Source organism: Paramormyrops kingsleyae, chromosome 5 (assembly GCF_048594095.1).
Source record: "Paramormyrops kingsleyae isolate MSU_618 chromosome 5, PKINGS_0.4, whole genome shotgun sequence".
NCBI classification, from domain to species: Eukaryota; Metazoa; Chordata; class Actinopteri; order Osteoglossiformes; family Mormyridae; genus Paramormyrops; species Paramormyrops kingsleyae.
In genome coordinates, this window is record NC_132801.1 from 15,849,056 (window position 1) to 15,869,096 (window position 20,041).

General features: G+C 53.2%; 1 protein-coding gene across 10 annotated transcripts in view; it reads right to left on the bottom strand.

Annotated features, from left to right (window-relative positions):
- rptor (regulatory associated protein of MTOR, complex 1) overlaps positions 1-20,041 on the bottom strand; it is a 108,902-nt gene that overhangs the window by 32,681 nt on the left and 56,180 nt on the right. For all 10 annotated transcript variants that reach the window (XR_011991732.1, XR_011991733.1, XM_072712242.1 and 7 more), the window contains exons 8-17: positions 19,064-19,123; positions 12,131-12,231; positions 11,498-11,642; positions 9,829-9,904; positions 6,858-6,959; positions 4,675-4,758; positions 4,090-4,200; positions 1,466-1,540; positions 1,233-1,298; positions 695-886 (exon numbers count right to left, since the gene is read on the bottom strand). Coding sequence is in view for 8 of the 10 variants with exons in the window: in XM_072712242.1 (XP_072568343.1) it covers positions 695-886; positions 1,233-1,298; positions 1,466-1,540; positions 4,090-4,200; positions 4,675-4,758; positions 6,858-6,959; positions 9,829-9,904; positions 11,498-11,642; positions 12,131-12,231; positions 19,064-19,123 (1,012 nt within the window). In the remaining 2 variants the exon portion in view is untranslated. The remainder of the gene's footprint in view (positions 1-694; positions 887-1,232; positions 1,299-1,465; positions 1,541-4,089; positions 4,201-4,674; positions 4,759-6,857; positions 6,960-9,828; positions 9,905-11,497; positions 11,643-12,130; positions 12,232-19,063; positions 19,124-20,041) is intronic.

Genomic DNA, 20,041 nt, shown 5'->3' on the forward strand with positions numbered 1-20,041 from the left:
ATGTCTTTCAGCCCTACTGGAAATTACTGAGGACTTGCTTGAGGAAGACAGAAGCACAATTTCCCAGCATGCAACACACAGCACGACGGGCTGCCCAGTCAACATCGGTGTCGCTCTACTCTGCTCTCGACTAGCTGCACCCACTGGCAAAGCATCACCGCCACCGGCTGAGAACCAGGAGTTACTGTTCTAGGCACAGAAGGCAAATGCGGGTCTGTCCCACTGACGCCGGCTGCTGAAACCAGAGGCGGGAACCTCTGGGGACCCGGACATGCCCTTGCACTCTTCATCACCGGCAGCTATCACGCTTGGGGTTTCCCTACCCCTGCATTATTGTGGTAATCACTCTTCTGTAGGATTTCAAGGTCAATATGTTTTTTTCACAGTGCGATTCCCCCTAAGCCAAGTCTTGACGCTTTGCTACCATGATGCTCAGAGCTGAGATGTGCGAGATCCCCACTGGTCCACCTGACGGTGCATGGTCTGTAGGAGGTGAAGACGGGCTTCTCCGCTCTCCACTAGACCTTCAGTTATCTGGCTGTCAGACTCCCCGCTTGCTGTTGCGGTTGTCAATCAGCCACTAATGAATGCATCTGCTGCGGAAATCTGCAGGACCCCACCCTGTCGGATCTGCACTCGGGGTAGGGGGGGCGACGGGGCCACCTGAGTGCGGGCATAATGACGGCGCTCCCACCTCGGGGATGGGGTCGGACAGGAGGCTGTAGAGCTTCTCATGGGCGCTGTCTCGCACGCCGCACCAACGCGCCGAGTCAAAGTTCTGCCAGATGCGGCCCAGGCAGATGGCCACCCACTGGCGCAGCAGGGGGTGCGGGTCGTTCAGCTGCTCCAGGCAGATGGCGATGAGGTTCCCCTGCAGGCAGGCCTCCTGAGGAAAGCATTGGGGTGGGAGGTCAGGCACCAACTGCTGGAGGGGCACCGGAAACCGTAATGGCGCCATGGCTGACGTGGGGATTAGGGACATGGCAGCGCCAGGGGAATCATTCCAGAACCCAGTGGCGCCGGAAGCACCAGGCCGTGGATACAGCACGCAATCGAACAAGTACAGGGAGAAATGCGCTCATCTATAATGCAGAACGCAAATGAAATGCGCGTCTGGGAAAGAGGAGCCGTTGGCAGGGGCCACGAATACCCGCCACCACCCCATGAGGCCCTGGAGGAGGCCAGGAGAATTATTCCCAGTTTATGTTTGCTGGTTTCGCCATAGGACCCACCTGCCCAATGTTGTAGCTGTTCACGATCACAGCCAGGATAAACACTGCCATGGTCCGGTGCTCAGCCTGCGGACCAGAACCAGGAGAGACCCTTAAAGCGACAGAGACCAGCGGGTAGACAGCCTACCACCCGGCACAGAACCACAGGAAACAAGGCTACTGTCTCAGTGTGGATGGACACAGGCCTGCAAGGGCAGCCTCACCATCAGGGCTGGAGTGGACAGGGTACTCACAGGCATGTAGGGGTCGGCCAACACGGACAGGAAGTACTTGTGGCCGTTGTCCTTCACCAGGTCGGCCTGACAGGACTGCGGGGACAGGGGGGAGAAGCCACGTCATGGTTTGCGGGGGGGGGGGGGGACCGGCAGCTGTGTCACAGGTGGCTCTTCGTAGCTCCTTTAGGCTCTATCCCGACAGAGAGCCCCCTCCATACCACCTTATGCGCACCACCGCCGGGTGCCCCCCCGATGACTCAGGGGCGGCCATGACCCCGTGTCTCATCTTCCCATAATCTTTCATCATGCTCCTTCTTCGTTATTCCCTTCCTAGAACTACTAAATGGTTGCACGGAACAATTCATTCCCCCCCCCCCCCCCCCCCCCACCACCACCACGCAAAGAAAAGGTGGTTCAGCAAGGGACCTTAACGAAGCGTGTCATTAATCTCATCCATGCTGCTGCACGCTTGGGGAAGGGGTGTTTATGACTGGGGGGGAGGACAGAGGAGGACTTTGCTTCCGGAGGGATGCAAACAGGAGGTGGAGGGAGAGTAAGTCTAACAAGCCTGAAGTTGCTGTTCTGCCATTGTGACCCCCCCCCCCCCTCCCGAGTAGCACATTTCTTCTGCATTCAGATTAGCAAAACCCCCCCCCACCACCCATATAAAACATGGTGTGTGTGTGTGTGTATGTGTGTGTATAAACGGGGAAGGAATCTTCAACTAATCAAGTAATGTTAATTATTCAAGAGCAGTGTGGCGTCACTAGTCAACGTGGGTGAGGGCGGAGCCAAGCTGAAATGCAGTGTCCTCTCTCGGGTAGAACAGCATGCACGGTACAGGATGTGCCGATTGCAAGGTGATATGGCTAAAACGAAGTGGGGGGGGGGGGGGGTTACTGCACCAGCGCGTGTTCGGGGGGGGGGGGGGGGGAGGGGGGGCGCTAAGGAAATGGGCAGCATATGGAAACTGAGTTGGCGGGAGCAGGCAGCGTTTTCAGCAGAACATATCAGCAGCTCGGTATCACACTCAGCTGATCCCTCTCAGCGATGAAGGGGGGGGGGGGGTACCTGCATTCAAAAAGGCCCCAAAGCACTGGCCTGCTAGCATCCTGCTTTGGGTGCCATTCCCCAATCCTACCCCCCCTGACATTTCCGTTAGCTGGCTACGCCCTGCTTTCCTCTGAGACAAAGTGACAGGTGATGAATCTGACGGATACGATGAGCCAGCTGGCAGTAGTCAGCACCGGAGTAACCTGCGGCGGCCCATTTCCCCTCAAACTCGCTTTATGGAACCAGGAACGACCCTTAAGTTGTGTCGATTCCCCAGACATAACCGAAACTAGCTAGCGACTCGCTAATTACCCACTCTGCGAGGACATTTTGTTTATAAAGGAACGGTTGACATTACGTCCTGTCGTTATTCTTTTATGGATATGGGTGCACAAAAAAAACTCAATAACGTGGAAAATTTTAATATTTATAAGAAACCAAATCAAGTCAATAATAACAATCCTTAATGTTAATATCTCAATCTGGATGACTTAGCATCTTTAAATGTCAAAATCATTAAAACTTGCGCTCTGCATCGCCCGAGAGTAGCGTAGGTAAGGTGAAGAGGGTACCATAGAGGGAGGGGGTGCTACAGGGCTGGAGGGGGGGTGCTGAGGGACAGCGTGCCAAACGTGTCCTTGGGGAGGGAGGAGCCGCAGTATCACATGCACTCGAGAGTGAAAGGGCTCACATTGACCCCTCTTCCACTCAGAGGAGAAAGAGAGGGTCCTGGCCTCTCAACAGACCCTATTCAAGCTATTTTTGGCTTTTCCAATTACTGGCTGCCCGTCTCTTCAGTACACAAGTGCGGTTGAGAACACCATTACATCCAGGAAAGGGATGAGGCATTCTGAGCACCTGCTCAACAGGCCCCGGCATCCCCTGGGTCCTACAAACCCCTTCCTCCAACTACGAACTTACAACATACGAACTTTCAGACATACGAACAAAGAGGACTGAGTCCGAATTGTGTTCGTTGGGCTCCCGTTCCCTGTCCGCAAAATCAAATTTTGTTCTGCGCGCCAATTCCACCTAGTGCGACTTCTGACTGCTACTCCCGCGGCGCAGCAGCGTAGCATGTGTACTCCCAGCATCTCAGTTCTTTGTACTTTCGTATCGGTAAGTAGAGGAGCGTCTGTACCTATTTGCCACTGAGAATGCTTTGAGCATCTCTTTTTTTCTTCACATAAACCCACAGGGGGACCCTGCAAGACCTGGGATATTTCTCAATACAAATGCAAAGATGAATTTGGGGCACAATGAATCATGGGATTGTTCCCATTCAGCAACGATGCATCCGTATCCTTGATATTTGGGACGGGGCAAGAACGACATCCGGGGATTTTTACCATCCTCTGAGATGCGCCAACTTCTGTTCTTAGCATTGGAATAGTCTTCGGCAATGGAAGATGACGTAAAATGGGTACACGAGAACACAAGTACGGTCAGTTACGCATATTGGGAAACACCCCTGGTAATAATGAAGAGCACAGATTTAACAGCCCGCGTGAGCCCCCACCTGCTGGCCAACTGAGGAAGATGTTGCCAGGGCTTGAGTCAAAACGCTGGCTGTTTTGAGGGCTACTCACGCTGTCCACGGCTAGGATCTTGGCCCAGATGAAAACGAGGAGAGGCCGTAGCTCACGGGCCGAGCTCTGCAGCAGCTTCAGCACGTAGGGGAAGATGCCGACGGAGAGCGCCTGGGGTTAGACACATGGCGTCAGCTCGGAACCCGCAAGCGCACTGCCCCAAACTGGACCTCTAAGCCACGGCCTTCTTACGAGGCATCTTTAACTGTTTAAACTGTTAAACTTCCAGCTGTACAAATAAAGTGGAGGGGATTAATATTAAGCTCTGCGGGTCGCCTTGAGATAAAAGGAGGCAGACAATGCAATGGTTTAAATAATTTAGTATTAACTGTTGATATCTGCAAGCGCTTCACTGATTCATTATGCAGATCAGCTTATGGCTGGGTAGCACATCACCCACCTGCGACACAGGGCTGCTGAGGTATAATCCTCCGAATTACGGATAAAACGAACAAACAAGCTAACATGATCTCCAAAGTAAAAAGACATAGATCCAGAAGTAGCCTAAATGTCCAGAAAGGCCAGCGTCAGAGGTGCGTCATGCCCTTCCGGTCCTGCCTGACCCGGCCTGGTCCACTCACTCACCAGGCTGACGGCCCAGGGCCCAAGGTCCAGGAAGCGGCCCAACAGGTCCAGGGCTCGCAATCGATGCACCTGACTGAGGAGGACCTGTGAGAGAGCAAGGGGCGATCGATCGGTGAGGAAGGCTGACACACTGAGACCTAATGTGGGTAGCTGTGTCCGTGTGTGTGTGTGTGTGTGTGTGTGTGTGTGTTGGAATGCCAGAAGGTCTCTGTAACCTATCCAAGTGTCTCGGTGCAAGTGCCCGTGTCTGCGTGTGTCCGTGTGCACACGCTTGGCACGGGTGAGCACGGCAGCAGAGCGGGGGCCAGATGACGGCACTCCCACGCGGCCCCGGCCTGCTGCTCCCCTGGACCGGTACAGAAGGAAGCGGACTCAGCACCGCCAACACGGGAGCGGATAGACCCCCTCGTCCAGGGCTATACTTAGCGTGCCCACAGAGCGGTGACACTGGCGGGGGAGGGGAGGAGCCGGAAGGGGGCAGCAAAACCAGCACCGGGGCCCCGCCTCCCAAAAGGATAGCCTGAGAGCTCAAGTCATGGGGCGGGGAGAAGGGGGGCGGAGGGTATGTGGGGAAGCAGAGCACGGCCTGCTGGGAGATTACCGTGGCATATCAGGACACCCGGTTCCCTGAAAATGTGGGTCCATCCAGCCATGACTCGGGGCCAACCAATGACGGTAACGTGCCAAGCAAATATGCTCTTAGAAGGCGACACTAAGGCCAGGCGCTAACAGGGCGAGGAGAGAGCGGAGTGGCTGCTGGCGCCCTAACCTGCCGGGCGGGAGCAGAAAGGAGGCAGAGCGGCGGGCCGGCCGGCTGTCAGGGGCGGGGGAGGAATCAGACTGTGCAGATGTCCGATCTGCATAGCCATGGACGGCGAGGTAATTAGGACGATTCGTTTAGAGGGGGTGCACTCGTGCCGCCATATGTGCGTTTGGCCTGGCTGTGGCGGGCCAGCGGATGTCGGCTCGCGGGCTGAGAAAAGCCCTCACGCCCTGCTTGTGTGCATGTGTCTGGTATTCATGCACCACATTACCACTGCGGATTGGGGGGGGGGGGAACAGACAGGACACGATGATGGCATCAGCTCAGCCATCAGCCAGGATCCCTCTGGATTATTCTTCCCAGCTGCCAGAACCCCCTCCACCCCAATAAATCCGGAGTCCCTTCAACCCCCCCACCCCGGGATTAGCATAAGGCTTTGAAGATGTGTGGGTGTACGGGTAGGGGAGGGGCCTCACTGTAAACACGGGGGCCTCCTCCTCAGATGGCTCACAGCTTTCTGCAACCATGTCTTACATAACGGATTTATTTTTTAAACTGGAGGGTGGAGGGGCACCAACTGTTAAAGATTAAGGGGCATGTGAAGGAGGAGACAGTGGAGATTTATCACTGTGCCCCGCGAGCGCATTTTAAAAAAGGTTACAGAAACTGGGAAATGCGGCGCGGGCCCCAAACGAGAGCTGGGCCGGCCAGCACCTGGGGGGGGCGCGCGGCTCCAAATGCCACCACTAAATGGGCAGCGGCCCGTGGGCCAGCGTGGGGGGGCTGGGGATTTGTGTGTGTGCCGGCAGCATGTTAATGAGCGCAGAGCCCAAGGCGGACGGACACTGGGCCGGTACCCTCCGGCTGCGGCGCCGCTCCCAATTTCTTATTTCGCAGTTTTTTTTTTTTTTTGTTTTACTAACTTTTATGGAAAATGAAGGAGGGGCAGGGGGGGGATACGCAGGGGCCCAAACTCGGAGCTGGGCCGATGTGCCTTTATTAACCCAGATTGTCTGGGCCCCATGATAAAATGTCCCCTGCCGGATTTTGTGGCCCCTGTCAAGCACTAGGCACCCTGCATTGGCCAGGGTGTGCGTGGCCCTCTGACGCCCCCGGACGCATCTCACGCTCCATCAATCCACACCGACGGCTGTCGAGACTCAGACAGGCAGATATCCCAGCATGCCTTGCTGTCCCCCGCCTCCTCATCGCTCCCCGCAGGCAGTGGCTGCTGACTCAGGACGAAATTACAACTGAGCGCAGGGCCGTCTGTGAAGCGCATCGCGGTCTGCGGTGGGGGGGCGTCGAGTTGGGGAGACGGAGCACGACAGGGAGGCGGGAGTGTCGCGCCCTACGGAGTGAGAAACGGCGAGGCGGTGCTCACTCCCCAGCCGGCGTGACACGATGGGGGGGGGGTTACCTGCAGGACGATGGGCAGTTGCTCGGGGGGGTTCCTGTTCTCCACCCCCATGGTCAGCCAGACCTGGAAGGCTGTCAGCTGCTCCGCGAAGAAGGGGCTATGCTGGGGGGGGGGGGGGGGGAAGAGACGTGTTAACATGAGACAGCAGCACACACACACACACACACACACACACACACACACACACACACACGCCTCCCTCTACCACAAACAAAAGAAATCACAAAGACAGACAGATGGACACACAGACACACACAGTTATGCACAGGCAGAGAGACAAGAACGCAGCTGTAAATAATGAAAGAGTATCGATTAGTATGCTGGAGTCTTATATAACGCCTTACATAATCAGACCGCATCCGCCGGCGCGCTCGGGCTGCACGCGCTCACACAGCACCTTTCCCACTCATCTTCCGTACAGACAGCATGCTCTATTAATATGGGGGGCCAAATGAAATGTCCCGCCCCTACCCATCATCCCTCACTCTCATATCATCAGCGTCAGCTATGGAAAAGGAGACCTTAAAAAATGCCAGATTCCCCCCGCCCTGGGATGGCCAGACTACCTGCAGCGAGCTGGAGTGCCACCAGCCTTTCATTGTCAGTCTCTGACGGGTGTGTGTGTGTCTGTATTTTCAGACCTTGAAGGTCAATTTAACCACCGCATCTTGCTGGCCCAATACCAACCAAATGGGCTCTCAGCTCCACACATACAGCACCAGTCAGATATGGACCTCGATTCCCCAGCCCCCACCCAGCCCACTGCAGTGTGAGCGCACCTGAGGACTGACCTAACCCCAGGTGTGGTGGGGGCATTGGAGTTTAAGCGCTAACCCCCCCCCCCCGCCTTTTAAATCTGCGGTATGAAGACAGCAGGATTCAGGGATCTTTGGAAGGTACCTTGTGTCTGCATGTTAACACGTCCTGACATGCAAAGTGACACTGAAGTGGCAAAAACTACGCCTGGTTTTTCCTGTAACCACTTCCTATTCCCTCTTTTGTTTTGCCACTAGGGAAATGCGGCTGCATGCTTATCTAACTGGTGCATTACAAAAGATTCAAGCAGCAGATGAACAATCCAAATATTTTGTTTAAGTAAACAACTAAACAGACCACAAAATGTATATAAAATTATTCTGTATTCTGTAAGTCCTGCGCTTGCCAGGAGCAGTGCCAACCAGACATGAGACACAAAACGCAAGTCGCACAATGCACGGAAAGTAGGCAACGGCGGCAGCATTGCCCCCGGCCTCGGGTGCGAACATATTTTATCGTCATGGTTTCCTTCTTAAACTATAGGCACACATACTCAGGCAGCATAAATGCACAACACAAAATATTTAAACTAATATTAATTACAAATTATGTGCATAATAGATATGAAAAAGTTATTGCACTGAACTTGATCATATAATCTAAATGCACCCAGTATGGACTGTGGGCACCAGGACTGCTCTCACTGTGCAATGCAAGGCTGGATTTTTGCCTTCAGGAATTTCTTTTGATCACGGATTGAGGTGAAGCATTGATCTGGTAACCGAGATCTGATGCTGAATGTTAACAAGTGAAAGCCCCCCCCGGCCCCCCCAACACTCTCTGAAAACCCACAAATTCAACTCTATAGAAACGTGTAACATCTGATGGAAGAACAATGCTTTACCACAGCACTGTTCCTTGCAGTGTTTTTTTCCAGATATTCCGGAATGAGCTCCAGAGATTCCGGGATCCACAGTTAATTGGGATAGTCATTCATAACGGCACTAATTTCAAAGGCAGAAGGTATGGCCTGCTAATAATCAAACCGTTTGCAGCTAATTAAATTTCTAAACGATGCCAACTTCCAGTAACTGCACCTCCATTTGTTCCAGAGAGCGATCATCTACCGCCTGGTCATACTGCCAGAGGAACGACACCTTCGGATGGAGACAGGGGATGAAGGTCAGGGCTATTCCTGGTACCCTGGACCACTGTCAGGTGCTACTGATGACACAATGGCAAAAAACTTTGGGGCTAAACTGGTATAAATATGTATTATATACCATTTCCCCCGATGACTCTTACCCAGGTCACTTGGCCAAAAGCTGTACAGAACAGGGGGTACAGTATTCAAGGCACGTCATCGCCCGTGACAACCCTAGAGCGAATGTGCCACTTACCACTTAAGTGTTGGGCCTCCTCATTTAAAACCTTAACCTTTGGGAAATCTGGAGAAATCTGAATGAGAGTCCAGGTCAGCACCCCCCATCCAACCCCCCGCCCTCCCCCAGGCAGAATATTCAGAGTGGAATGTCAGATTATACCAAGTTCATCCTTCTCCGTTAAAATTCACACTTGTGTCCATAACATGAAATTGGTATAGGTTGAAATTTGTGCCTATATTGCCAACTGGCCAATACCTGCCCCCCCCAGTCGTCCCTCGAGCGGGTGGGGGGAACCTGCTTCAGGTGAGCTATCACGGCTTGGCTTGATTCCCCACCGCAGGTTCCGGAATAATCCGACCCGCTCCTGATTTAATAGGCTGCCCGTATGCCAGCGGCGAGGCCCCGCGTTATGAATCTATCGATTCTGCTCGACGTAATCCGCCGCTGCACAAATGCCAACAAAACACGCCGCGCCGTATTTCCTGTTACGAAACGTAATAACATTAATGATGAGGCCCTTTCCCAGAAGGCCTGGCAGCACTAATGAATGGTGCAGGAACGCACAGACGGTCCTGGGATGGATCTGCGTGGGCGGTGAAAGGAGCCCAGTGGAACAGAACTGGATTCCGGAAGGAAGATGGCAGCGTGCCCCCCGCCCCCCCTATCTAAACCAACATACACTTATCAGTCATCTGTGGTGAAAAGACGGGAAAGACCGCCCACGGTATCGAGGGGCGCCTTAACAGGAGCGGGGGGTGAGTTCTGAGCGAGCCTTTGCAGAGCCCCCCCCCTCCACGGCCTCCAGCGCAGGTGGAGAGGCTGATACTCACTCTGAAGGCGGTGCCCTCCTCAATGATGGTGGGTAGCTGGGACAGGCAGATGTCCACGGCGAGGTCCCACGCCTGCCTGCGGGAGGACAGACCGGGGTCAGTATCGGCCATATATTCGCCGTCTATGTGCCAAGCGGGCCGGTCAGACCCCGGGGTCAAAGGGAAATGGGGGCAGATCCAGGACTCTGCAGTAAAATCCGCCTGAGGAATATCTCACACACATTAATAGTACCGGCGGCCCAGTGCACTGTGTGGCCGCTGGAGGGGGGGCTGTTCAGAGAGCGGTCTCTGAAACAGACCCCCACGTCCCAGAGACACGCGAGGGTGGCTGAAAGGCAAAGCAAAGGCAGCAAACAGCCATTAAACATTTGCACAGGAAAACGCTACCCAGCTGCTGCCGGTCGTTTGTGGGGCTATTAAAGAGCCGCCGGGCAGGTCCGCCGATGGGCCAGACCCCCCCCCCCGCCAACCAGCAAATGTTAACATTAAGAGGGCCGGTAAGCCGCGGGAATAACAATGGTGGGGGGCGGGGGGGGTTCCCTGGTTCACACACAACTGGTAGTTCTGCAGGATGGTAGCTGGGTAAAAATATGAGAGAGAGTGAGAGACAGAGAGTGGAACACACCGCTAAGGCCTGTATCGCACGGAGCCGTAACACACACCACTAAGGCCTGTAACGCACGGAGCCGTAACACACACCGCTAAGGCCTGTATCGCACGGAGCCGTAACACACACCGCTAAGGCCTGTATCGCACGGAGCCGTAACACACACCGCTAAGGCCTGTATCGCACGGAGCCGTAACACACACCGCCAAGGCCTGTAACGCACGGAGCCGTAACACACACCGCTAAGGCCTGTATCGCACGGAGCCGTAACACACACCGCTAAGGCCTCTAACACGTGATTCAATGCAAAAGCTCACTAAGTACAAATTCGGCACTTGTGTGAATAAGGATGCCACAGAAGTCTTGGTAAAACACACGACTGGGCCAAAGGTGGCACCGAGTATCATGTTCCCGCACTCAGCCGGGTCACACCTTAAAGGTGCAGGAAAAGGTCATCATGTTCCCGCACTCAGCCGGGTCACACCTTAAAGGTGCAGGAAAAGGTCATCATGTTCCCGCACTCAGCCGGGTCACACCTTAAAGGTGCAGGAAAAGGTTATCATGTTCCCGCACTCAGCCGGGTCACACCTTAAAGGTGCAGGAAAAGGTTATCATGTTCCCGCACTCAGCCGGGTCACACCTTAAAGGTGCAGGAAAAGGTTATCATGCCTGTGGTTTGGCTTGAACCCACACAGGCTCTCATCCTTTAAGTACCATCACAGCTTTTGCTTGCTCCCTCTTTTCTCTCTTTCCACTCCAGCTGTTTGTTGCCTTGTAGGGATCAGCCTAACATCAGAGTCGCTCCGATTCTCCTTAAATTCTTGTCAAGCAGAACTGAGGGAAGGCAGAGCTGGAACTGACGTGAATTTCAGTCTCAGCTAAACCGCAGGATGTCATTTCATATTCATTTCGTTCATTAGCTTGTGGGGATGGTGTTTACAAGGCCATATTTCAGTGCTGTCTGAATGCATCAGAGATACACGTTTGAGATACACATCTGGGATGAAGGGTGGGTGGGCAGGCAGCCATGGCGTATCCCAGGGCGACGGCTGGGGGCCTTACCACATGGCGTGCATGTAGGTGGGGGGCAGGCGGGGGCTGCTGACGGGGGTGCAGTTGTACGACCTCATGATCCTCTCGGCCAGCAGGAAGTTGCGGAACAGACTGGCTACCAGCAGATCCTGGCGGAACAGTTTCTGGAAGAGGTCTGCAAAGAGAGGAGGAGGGGACGAGGACAGGCTTGGTCAGCGCTTACAGACACTCTCACCTGGATCAGGTCATCTCACTGGCTCGCTTTACTGGGGGGGGGGTCTCTACATATGTCAGGATTGCCTCAGACTCCCTGTGAAGTGAACTACACTACATAGGCTTTGATTGGGCAGGTGCCCTCAATTCCGGATGATTGATTATCATCAGATGCAGCTAAAGATTTATCCATCAGCAAATATTAGGATGTGAAAGAAAATCAAAGCTGGCTAAGAACAAGTCGCCCAATGAAGAACTCCGAATGGCTACCCAACAGACTATCTCACTGCACATGCTCACTTGGCCTAGCCAATGGGAAAGCGTCTGAGCTTCAAAAAGCCCTGCAATTGGACTGGCACACTCAGGCCTGACGCCCTTAGCTCAGAAGACATGGGGCGACAGGCGCCAAAGAGAGGGATGAGCGCGTGGGTGCAGACCAGCCCCGCTCACCTCTGGGAAGCACATTCCACGCTATGGTGTCTGTGATGGCTGTGAAGATCCAGTTGAGCTCCCCCAGGGGGGTGCGTCTGTCGTTCAGGCGCCCCGGGATCCTGTTTGGCGAGAGACACAGACAGAGAGACACAGAGAACTTCGACCTTAAATACCAGCAAAGCATGCACTGCACGCGCCTTCATTAATTGAATATTTTGCAATTTCTCCTACTGTCAGCCCTCAAGACAGGGTTCCCATGAGGACGTCATGATGGACGGAGACCAAGGCCAGTCAAACAGCTGCCGCTTCTCTGCCCGCGTCCATGTGCTCCTTCAGACATCCTCATTACCCCCAGGGAATATCAACTTCACCGATACCCTTCCCAGAATGCTCTAGAAACCTCGGCTTCTCCGTCAAAAAATAAGTAAAACTACACAATGACTGCCAAATGTAATGGATCCTAACTAAACAGGAAGCTCTTTGACAGTCATGTACGCACGTTTCTTTTCATTTTATTAACCAGAGCTGGGAGTTTCATGAAACAAATGGAAGCAGACTATCAAAATACTGAATTATTTATTTTAGAATCATTATTCCAAAATGTCTGTTCTGTGCATGTACCAGCAGCCTGTTTCGGCTTCCGCCCTCAGCTGGGGGGGGGGGGGGGGGATCGGTGGCAGTAGTGGAAGTTTAATGAGAGATCCCACATTTGCACCACTCGGCTCGGTCTGAGCATGTGCAGACAGAGTGAGCTCAAGCCTCACGCAAATGAGAATAAAACATCAAAAAGCACCTGCGCCTCTGAGCCGAGGTTACACGGGCGGCACCAAATGGCCCGGATTAAAATGAGTGCAGGGATTCTGTTTGGTACACTGGTACCGGTACAGAAGCATGGGGGTGGGGTGCACAAGAGCAGACAACGCAGGGCTTTGATCAATACGGAGAGGCTTAAGGAATCACCTCCACTGATGGCTTAGATCTGTGCATTTAATAAGGGCTGCGGCTCAGGGTGATGTAATCACCGAGGCCGCCCCCTAGTGGCGAGATGCGGAAGCGAGTGGCCGTCCCAAAATGACACTGCGGTCATCTGAAGTACATGCGGTACGATGGCAAGACAGGCCACTATAAATTATACAGTATACTGGTTATGCTTATGATTGGCAGGGAGGAGTGACAGAGGAAATGCAGAGAAGATCGCTCAGACCGAGGCCCACGCAATACACCAAGGCAATCAAGATGACCACCAAGTCCGCAAGACCGAAACAAACACGTGGAAGGCGCCAGCATCCAGAAAGGAGGAGGAGAGCCTTGCAGAAATGCTCATAAAGGTGTGGGAACTGGGTTTTCCGGATGTATAACAGTGCATGACAGCAGCAGGATGAGAGCCTGAGGGAGAAGCCGCCTCAATCTGTGAAGCGGGGGATGAAACGCCGTCGCTCCCAGAGAGCTGCACCATGCAGCCGGCCGGATAATCCACTGACGTCACCCAGGATGGGCACCCTGCCCCAAACTTAGTGCAGGGACAACCAAGGGGAACGACGATATTGCAGAGCCAGAACCAACTGGGAGTCGGGTTAAGAGGAGAAAGAGAGGAAAGGGGGCTGCTGGTGTGGGTAAAGAGGAATATTACAGGGGAATATTAAAGTGCGGGGAAACGACGGCCTGGCCTTCAAAAGCCGAAGCCCCGAAGCTCCCCGCAGCACCACCGCCTGCTAGGCACCGAGCCGCCATCCACACGCCAGCAGAGGGCAGCTCTGAGGGTTGGGGGGGGATGGGGGCGTCTTCAAGGACCTGACATCGGAAATACATCAGTAAGAAGAGACTTTTTTCCCTCTTTTTTTGGCAAATGCAGGTTTTTTTAATGGTGCCATACATGGTTTTGTTTGACAATGGGAAAAACAGCATTTCACTGTGAGCACTGCAAGTTCGATAAACCGCAGCACGCAGCTCAGAAGACAGGAAGGGAGCGCTTTGGTGGGCGGGGGACTGCGGGGGTGCCTAAGTGTTCCAAAGCATCCCTGGCTTCCCAGTGATACGACCAGACTGCAGCCATTCCACGGCAAACGGCATTCGCCGCGTGTCGCCATTAACACTGTCCCCGTAAACCCCATTAAAGACTGGGGACGCAAGCAAAATATCTGAGCGAATCATTTATTTATGAAGATTTGGCAAGAGCGACCGCGCATTTACAACAGACGACTGAAGCATGGCCATTTTCTAGTCTTTGAAATGCCAAAAGTGGGAAACTGTATTTCATTTCACCACATCTAACACTAAACTCATTTCACTATGGTTACATTAACCAGGTAAAATGTGCTGGCTGTTCTTTACTGACCCAGGAGGTGCAGGTGAGTGGCACTATAAACCCCCCTCCCCCCACACATATCTTGAAAATAAAAAGCACCCATTACCCACGGGCCTCTGAACATTTCCAGAACTTTCTGTTGGCTGGTCAGGGTGAATGGGACGAGGGGGGCAAGGTCCGGGTGGGGTGCTACGGAAATTCTTGAGCGAGCGCTGTTTGCTGGAACTTCCCACGGCAGCAGAGGAGGAGACGCCTTCCTAAATCTTTGCCATCGATTTCAATATCGACTGGGCGTTTGATTCGGAATGACCTTAATGCGACCATAAAGGAGTGCGCATTCAGCCATTTATCGCACTTACTCAGCTGCGCTGCAGCTGCCAGCTAGCTCACCGGAGACCAGGACCGACACCCATCCCTGATTCGGGGGGGGGGGGGGGGGGGAGTGCTGGGAGGCTGGGAGCTTTTGATGTCATAGGTTATTGGTGCGAGCAAACAGGATAATCGGTGCAAGCTTACAGGAGTATTTACGCCAGTCTAGGAGTATCCGTGCTAGATCTTATATCCTACAGGAGTATCAATGCTAACTTGCATCTTACAGGAGTATCAGTGCTATCTTACAGGAGTATCTGCGCCAGTCTATAGAAGTATTGGTGCTAGCCTACAGGAGTATCTGCCCGACCCTATAGGAATATCGATGCTAGCTTACATCTTACAGGAGTATCAGTGCTATCTTACAGGAGTATCTGCGCCAGTCTATAGAAGTATTGGTGCTAGCCTACAGGAGTATCTGCCCGACCCTATAGGAATATCGATGCTAGCTTACATCTTACAGGAGTATCGGTGCTTTCTTACAGGAGAAAAGGTGTTAGCCTTTCAGTGCTAGCTTACAGCTAACAGGAGTATCAGGCGAGTAATAAAATCTTTCTGATCAATCCTATATTACCAGAGAGGATCTGTTCAGATAAACCCTATATGGTCAGTCAACACTTTAAATATAGCAGAAATGTGAACCTATCGATATGTTTTACATTAAAATTCAAATTCATGGTAATTACTCCTACTATCTATTCCATTGATTACCCATTTTACATCATCAGTTTGCTTGACAGAGACATACAGACACCGGTGGAGTTCTGCATGTTGCGTGGGGATACGCTGATCCCTGCTGGTCATGCAGCCCAACGACGGGCAATGTGGCTCTCACACCAACTGTGTGAACTTCAGCTACCTTCTCTGTCGGCATATGTAAAGCTAAGCTAAGGAAATGCACCCAGCGCATGCTGCCTCATAACTTGCTGTGCCATTACGAAACTTCAGTGATTCTTTTTTCCTCTTCCATCCAACCCCCCCCACCCCCCCCCCCAATCAGAAAGTGCTCGAAATTACAGGCGCACATTTCCTTTGAATGGATTTTCCCTCTTTAAGAACCCAATTTTCTACATTCCTTCCTGGGGGACACGTAGCGCATGCAGAGTGGAGAATAAAAGTTGCATCAGTGCTGACTGTTTATTGGGCCCATTTATATAACCTGCAAAGACGCCTTCGACACCAGAAAGGCCGCCTGTGTGCTCATTTAGCCAATCGCGGCTGCATGCAGCTCTCTGTGTTAAACCCTGACCCACTGGCCACTGCGGAGCTGGTGAGCTTGTTAGTGTTATCCAGTAACTGCAGGTCGAGTCGGGCCTTTAACAGTCTTTGGGGTATCTAATCTAGAAAGAAGAAAAAAAAACTAAAATATGTTTTCATTTTTATATATTATTAATACCATTGATTTTGGTATATTGAATTTTACCTTAAAAATGTAAACTTTCTACCTGCTATTGTGCAACTTTTTAAATGTGGTTCAAAACCACTCACGCAAAACCTGACCACAGGCGGGCAGGAAAGGTAAGAGATGCACATCAGACTTCTGGGAACTGACCGGAATGTCCATCAAATGCCGAGTCTAAAACGGGGAACGTTCACGGCAGAGATGTTCCCAAAGACGCTTACAGGAGATACAAGTTTCCACCCAACCGTAAAAGGGTCCCAAACGACAGCCTTATCCGGCAGCATCCGGGCCGTCTGTTCTCCGTTACTTAGAAACACGACCTAGATACCGTTTTCATTTATCCGAGGCGCGGCCGGAGTGCTTCCCGCAGGGGGGAGGAGCCTTGCACTGCCGGAGACGACGCCAGGAAGTGGGTGACATCAATCTACTCCGTTAACCAAATGAATCCTGCAAGGCATATTGCAGATAATTACTTCGGGGGAAACACACAGTATCGTCAGTCTGCGAGCGAACAGCTTCCTGACGGCTCTGCAGGTCCTTGGCAGGGAGGTTAGTCAGGGAACCCAGAGGAAGAGCAAGAAAACTGGAAAACGAGGAGGACAGGGACGGGGACCAGAAGCGCCTTCCGTACCAGGCGGGCAAAGGTGTTCACAGCTAAAATGGGCACTGCACACTCGCCCACTACACCCTTAGCGCACCCTTAGCGCACCCTTAGCGCACACGTACCCCCCTCCGCTACAGGCTCAGATAAACTCCTGGTGACCCTAGTAAGCTCTGATTGGCAGCTGTTCATAAGTGGCATTGCGGAGTTGCGTGGGGGGGGCGGGGGGGTTATTCCATTGCGTCAGGATGCGGCAATGAGACAGCGCGATCGCCAAAGAAAGACAAAGGGAAACAGAGGGGAAAAAAGAACAATATGAATGCCGAGCACCCTCGGAGTCGTAGTGAGGCGCGTGTCACAGCTGAGTCACAGGACTCCTGCCAATTTAAAAAGCTGCAGGCGAAATGTCACCCCCCCATTCCCCCGCCTTTGAAACGACTCATCTGATCAGGCCACTGAAAGCCTTCAAACGCATCGGGATAATTCTATAAATCTACAGCCCGGCCACTCACGCCACTCCACCCACCTGTCCCCAAACCCACCAGGCCATGGGACCCGCCCCTGTCCACTAAGCCCCTCCCCCAACATGACCATATTTGGTACTCATTATCAAGTTAAAGAAATTAGGCTATGAAAGGCAGGTGTGACTGAGACCCAGAAAAACCAAATGGGACCAAAAAACTGATAACTACACCTACCATGTTGTTCTGAAATCCCCTTTTTCCAATTGCTACTATCAAACCTAATCAGACTTGACAAGGATTAATGGAACACAGGGACCAGGCCTATCCAGTGGGATCTGGTGGGATCCAGTAGGATCTGGGGGGGGGGGGGGTCCGGTGGATGTCATAATCAAGGGCATCGGAAGTGTGACGGATATGCAGGGAGTCCAGCACCTGACAGGGGGCCTTTAATATATAAATATATATGCAAAATAGGGCAGGGGGGGCCCAAGGAGACATTTTGTCAGGGGGCCCAGAAATTCTAGGTACGCCCCTGGTCACAATAACTCCACGGGATCCTGGGAGATCTGTTCACTGCGGGACACGTTCGGATTCACGCCAGATCCGTAAGATGCCCATTAGTGCGTCTTCTGTGAGGCCCAGTGTGGACAAAGGCTGCTTCATTCATGTTCAGTAGGCTACGTCTGATCAATACACAACCAGGCGCTGCTGTTTTGGCACCTAGTGAATAAGGGAACGGAATTTCGAACGAGTGACACATTTCTGTGTGACCGGCGTCTTCCTGGGCTTCGTCAGGATTATTCTGGCCTGTCGTATAAGGGCTGAGTAACACAGTCACCCAAAGGCAGCAGCATACATGTTAAGGTCCTGAGCGCAAGTCCTGACATTAGCAGCCTGTCACACCCCCATACTATCCCACACCCCCCACCCCAGACGACCCTCCCGGCTCTCTGCCGCCACCTTCAGGACACATTTGCGAATCGCCGACTAAGGGGAGAAAAGCACAAGAAGGGCCCCCCACCCGGCCGAGCCCAGTGGGAAATGAGCCGCATAGGGCCGGCCCTTCCTGTCCACTCGTCCGGCCGCCTAATGCCCGAGCTGCTGAATGTGCTCCTATGCCAAAGTGCACCACGCCAGCCCTGAATCACCCTAATGGAGCAAAGCGCTGTGATGCTCTCAGAAGCGCAGCAAAAAAAACACATTTAAATGCTCCACTAGGGCTGATGCTTATGGTTAAAATGCGCTGCGAGTTTCTCTCCCAGCCCAGAGTGCCTCTCAGTGCCGGGCAAGCCAGCGGCCAGAGAGATTATGGCTGTTTGACAGCATGTTTCCAAAAGATGATCGTGCTAAAAATCCTTCGGTTTGTGGGGGAGGGGCTGATTATGAAAAAGTATTGCGAAGCAAGCAAAAAAAATAAATAAAGGAAAATAAAAGTTAACACTAAGCTGCAGCACTGATCTAATTCAGCGGGGGCGGCAGCGGGGGCTGGGGTGTTGAAAGTGGGGGCGGCAGTGGACAATGCCATTATGTGTCAGCCGTCACCTCCTTGATTAGGGTCTGTCAGTCTGGGGGGGGTCCCTAACGCCATCTCACTGTCATCTTCATTCCACCATCTTCAATTAAACCCCAGAGCATGACGTCAGTGAGTGAGAGAGTGAGAGAGAGAGAGAGGACAGAGGACAGCAGAGCAGAGAGCCCCCACCAATGCGTCTGTGGCCACCTGCCTCTAAATCAAGGGGGTTAAATTAATACCCAAAGTAAAGGCAGAGCAAGAAAACGAGGCGGGGAGCAGGGGAGGGGGTGTACTCACTTCTCGATCAGGTCCAGCGTCACGCCCGGCACCAGCTTGGCGCTCTTCTGCATGCAGAACCTGCAGACAGAACCAAAGGCCCGGGTTAGGTAGAGGTGAAACGGGAATGGCATCCAGCGGAACACGTATCCACGGCAATCGCTCAGGGGTACACATGGTGGGGAGGCAGCTAGGACATGTTAAAATAAAATTGATTGTGATTGTGAACAATGAAACACCAGGAGGTGCTATGAAGGCACCACAGGCTGAAAGAGCGCCACCTGCTGCTACATGTGGAGCCACACTGGCAATTTGGGAGGCGCTCCAAAGTAAGGAGGAGAGTGAGCATGGGAGTGCGTGGGGGTGCAAGACTCCCACGTCCGTCAACGAGCACTGAACTGCCGTGAAGGAGGAGGCTGCGCGACGCGTGGCGTGCTTCCCGCCGATCCTCCGCCGATCCTCCGCCGATCCTCCGCCCGTCTGCGGAGCCACACTGGCCGCAGACGCGCCGAATCATCTCCATTAGGGAGGAAGCGACAGCGGCGTTATTAACCTCCACGTCGTCTTTTCTGCCGCAGGCATCAGCATGGAGCCAGCGCCTCGAACAACACGGTGATGTCTCCACCCCCTCCTGTGTTCCAGGGTAAGTACCAGAGAGATGGTTACCCCAAGCATTCCCCTGACCCTACACACCAATGCTAGGCTCAGACTGGACCTTCCCGTAGACTGCTGCGTGAGGAGCCGAAACAAAATGTCCTCGAAAGATCAGGTGTTCTGACCCCACACCTTTAGGTGGTTGCCCCAGGTTGCCCCAGTCCTGCCATGACCACACACTCATACTGTAGCTTAGCGGCGTCCCGGTTAGAGCGAAGACGTTTCCTGCGGAGGTCGGGTGAGGAGACGAAGACTCCCCACCCCGGCAGGTTTTAATCAGGGAACGAGGGGCGACGGCAACGCGCCTTGGCTGCCGATGAAAGGCGGCGGTGATGGAGCCCCTCC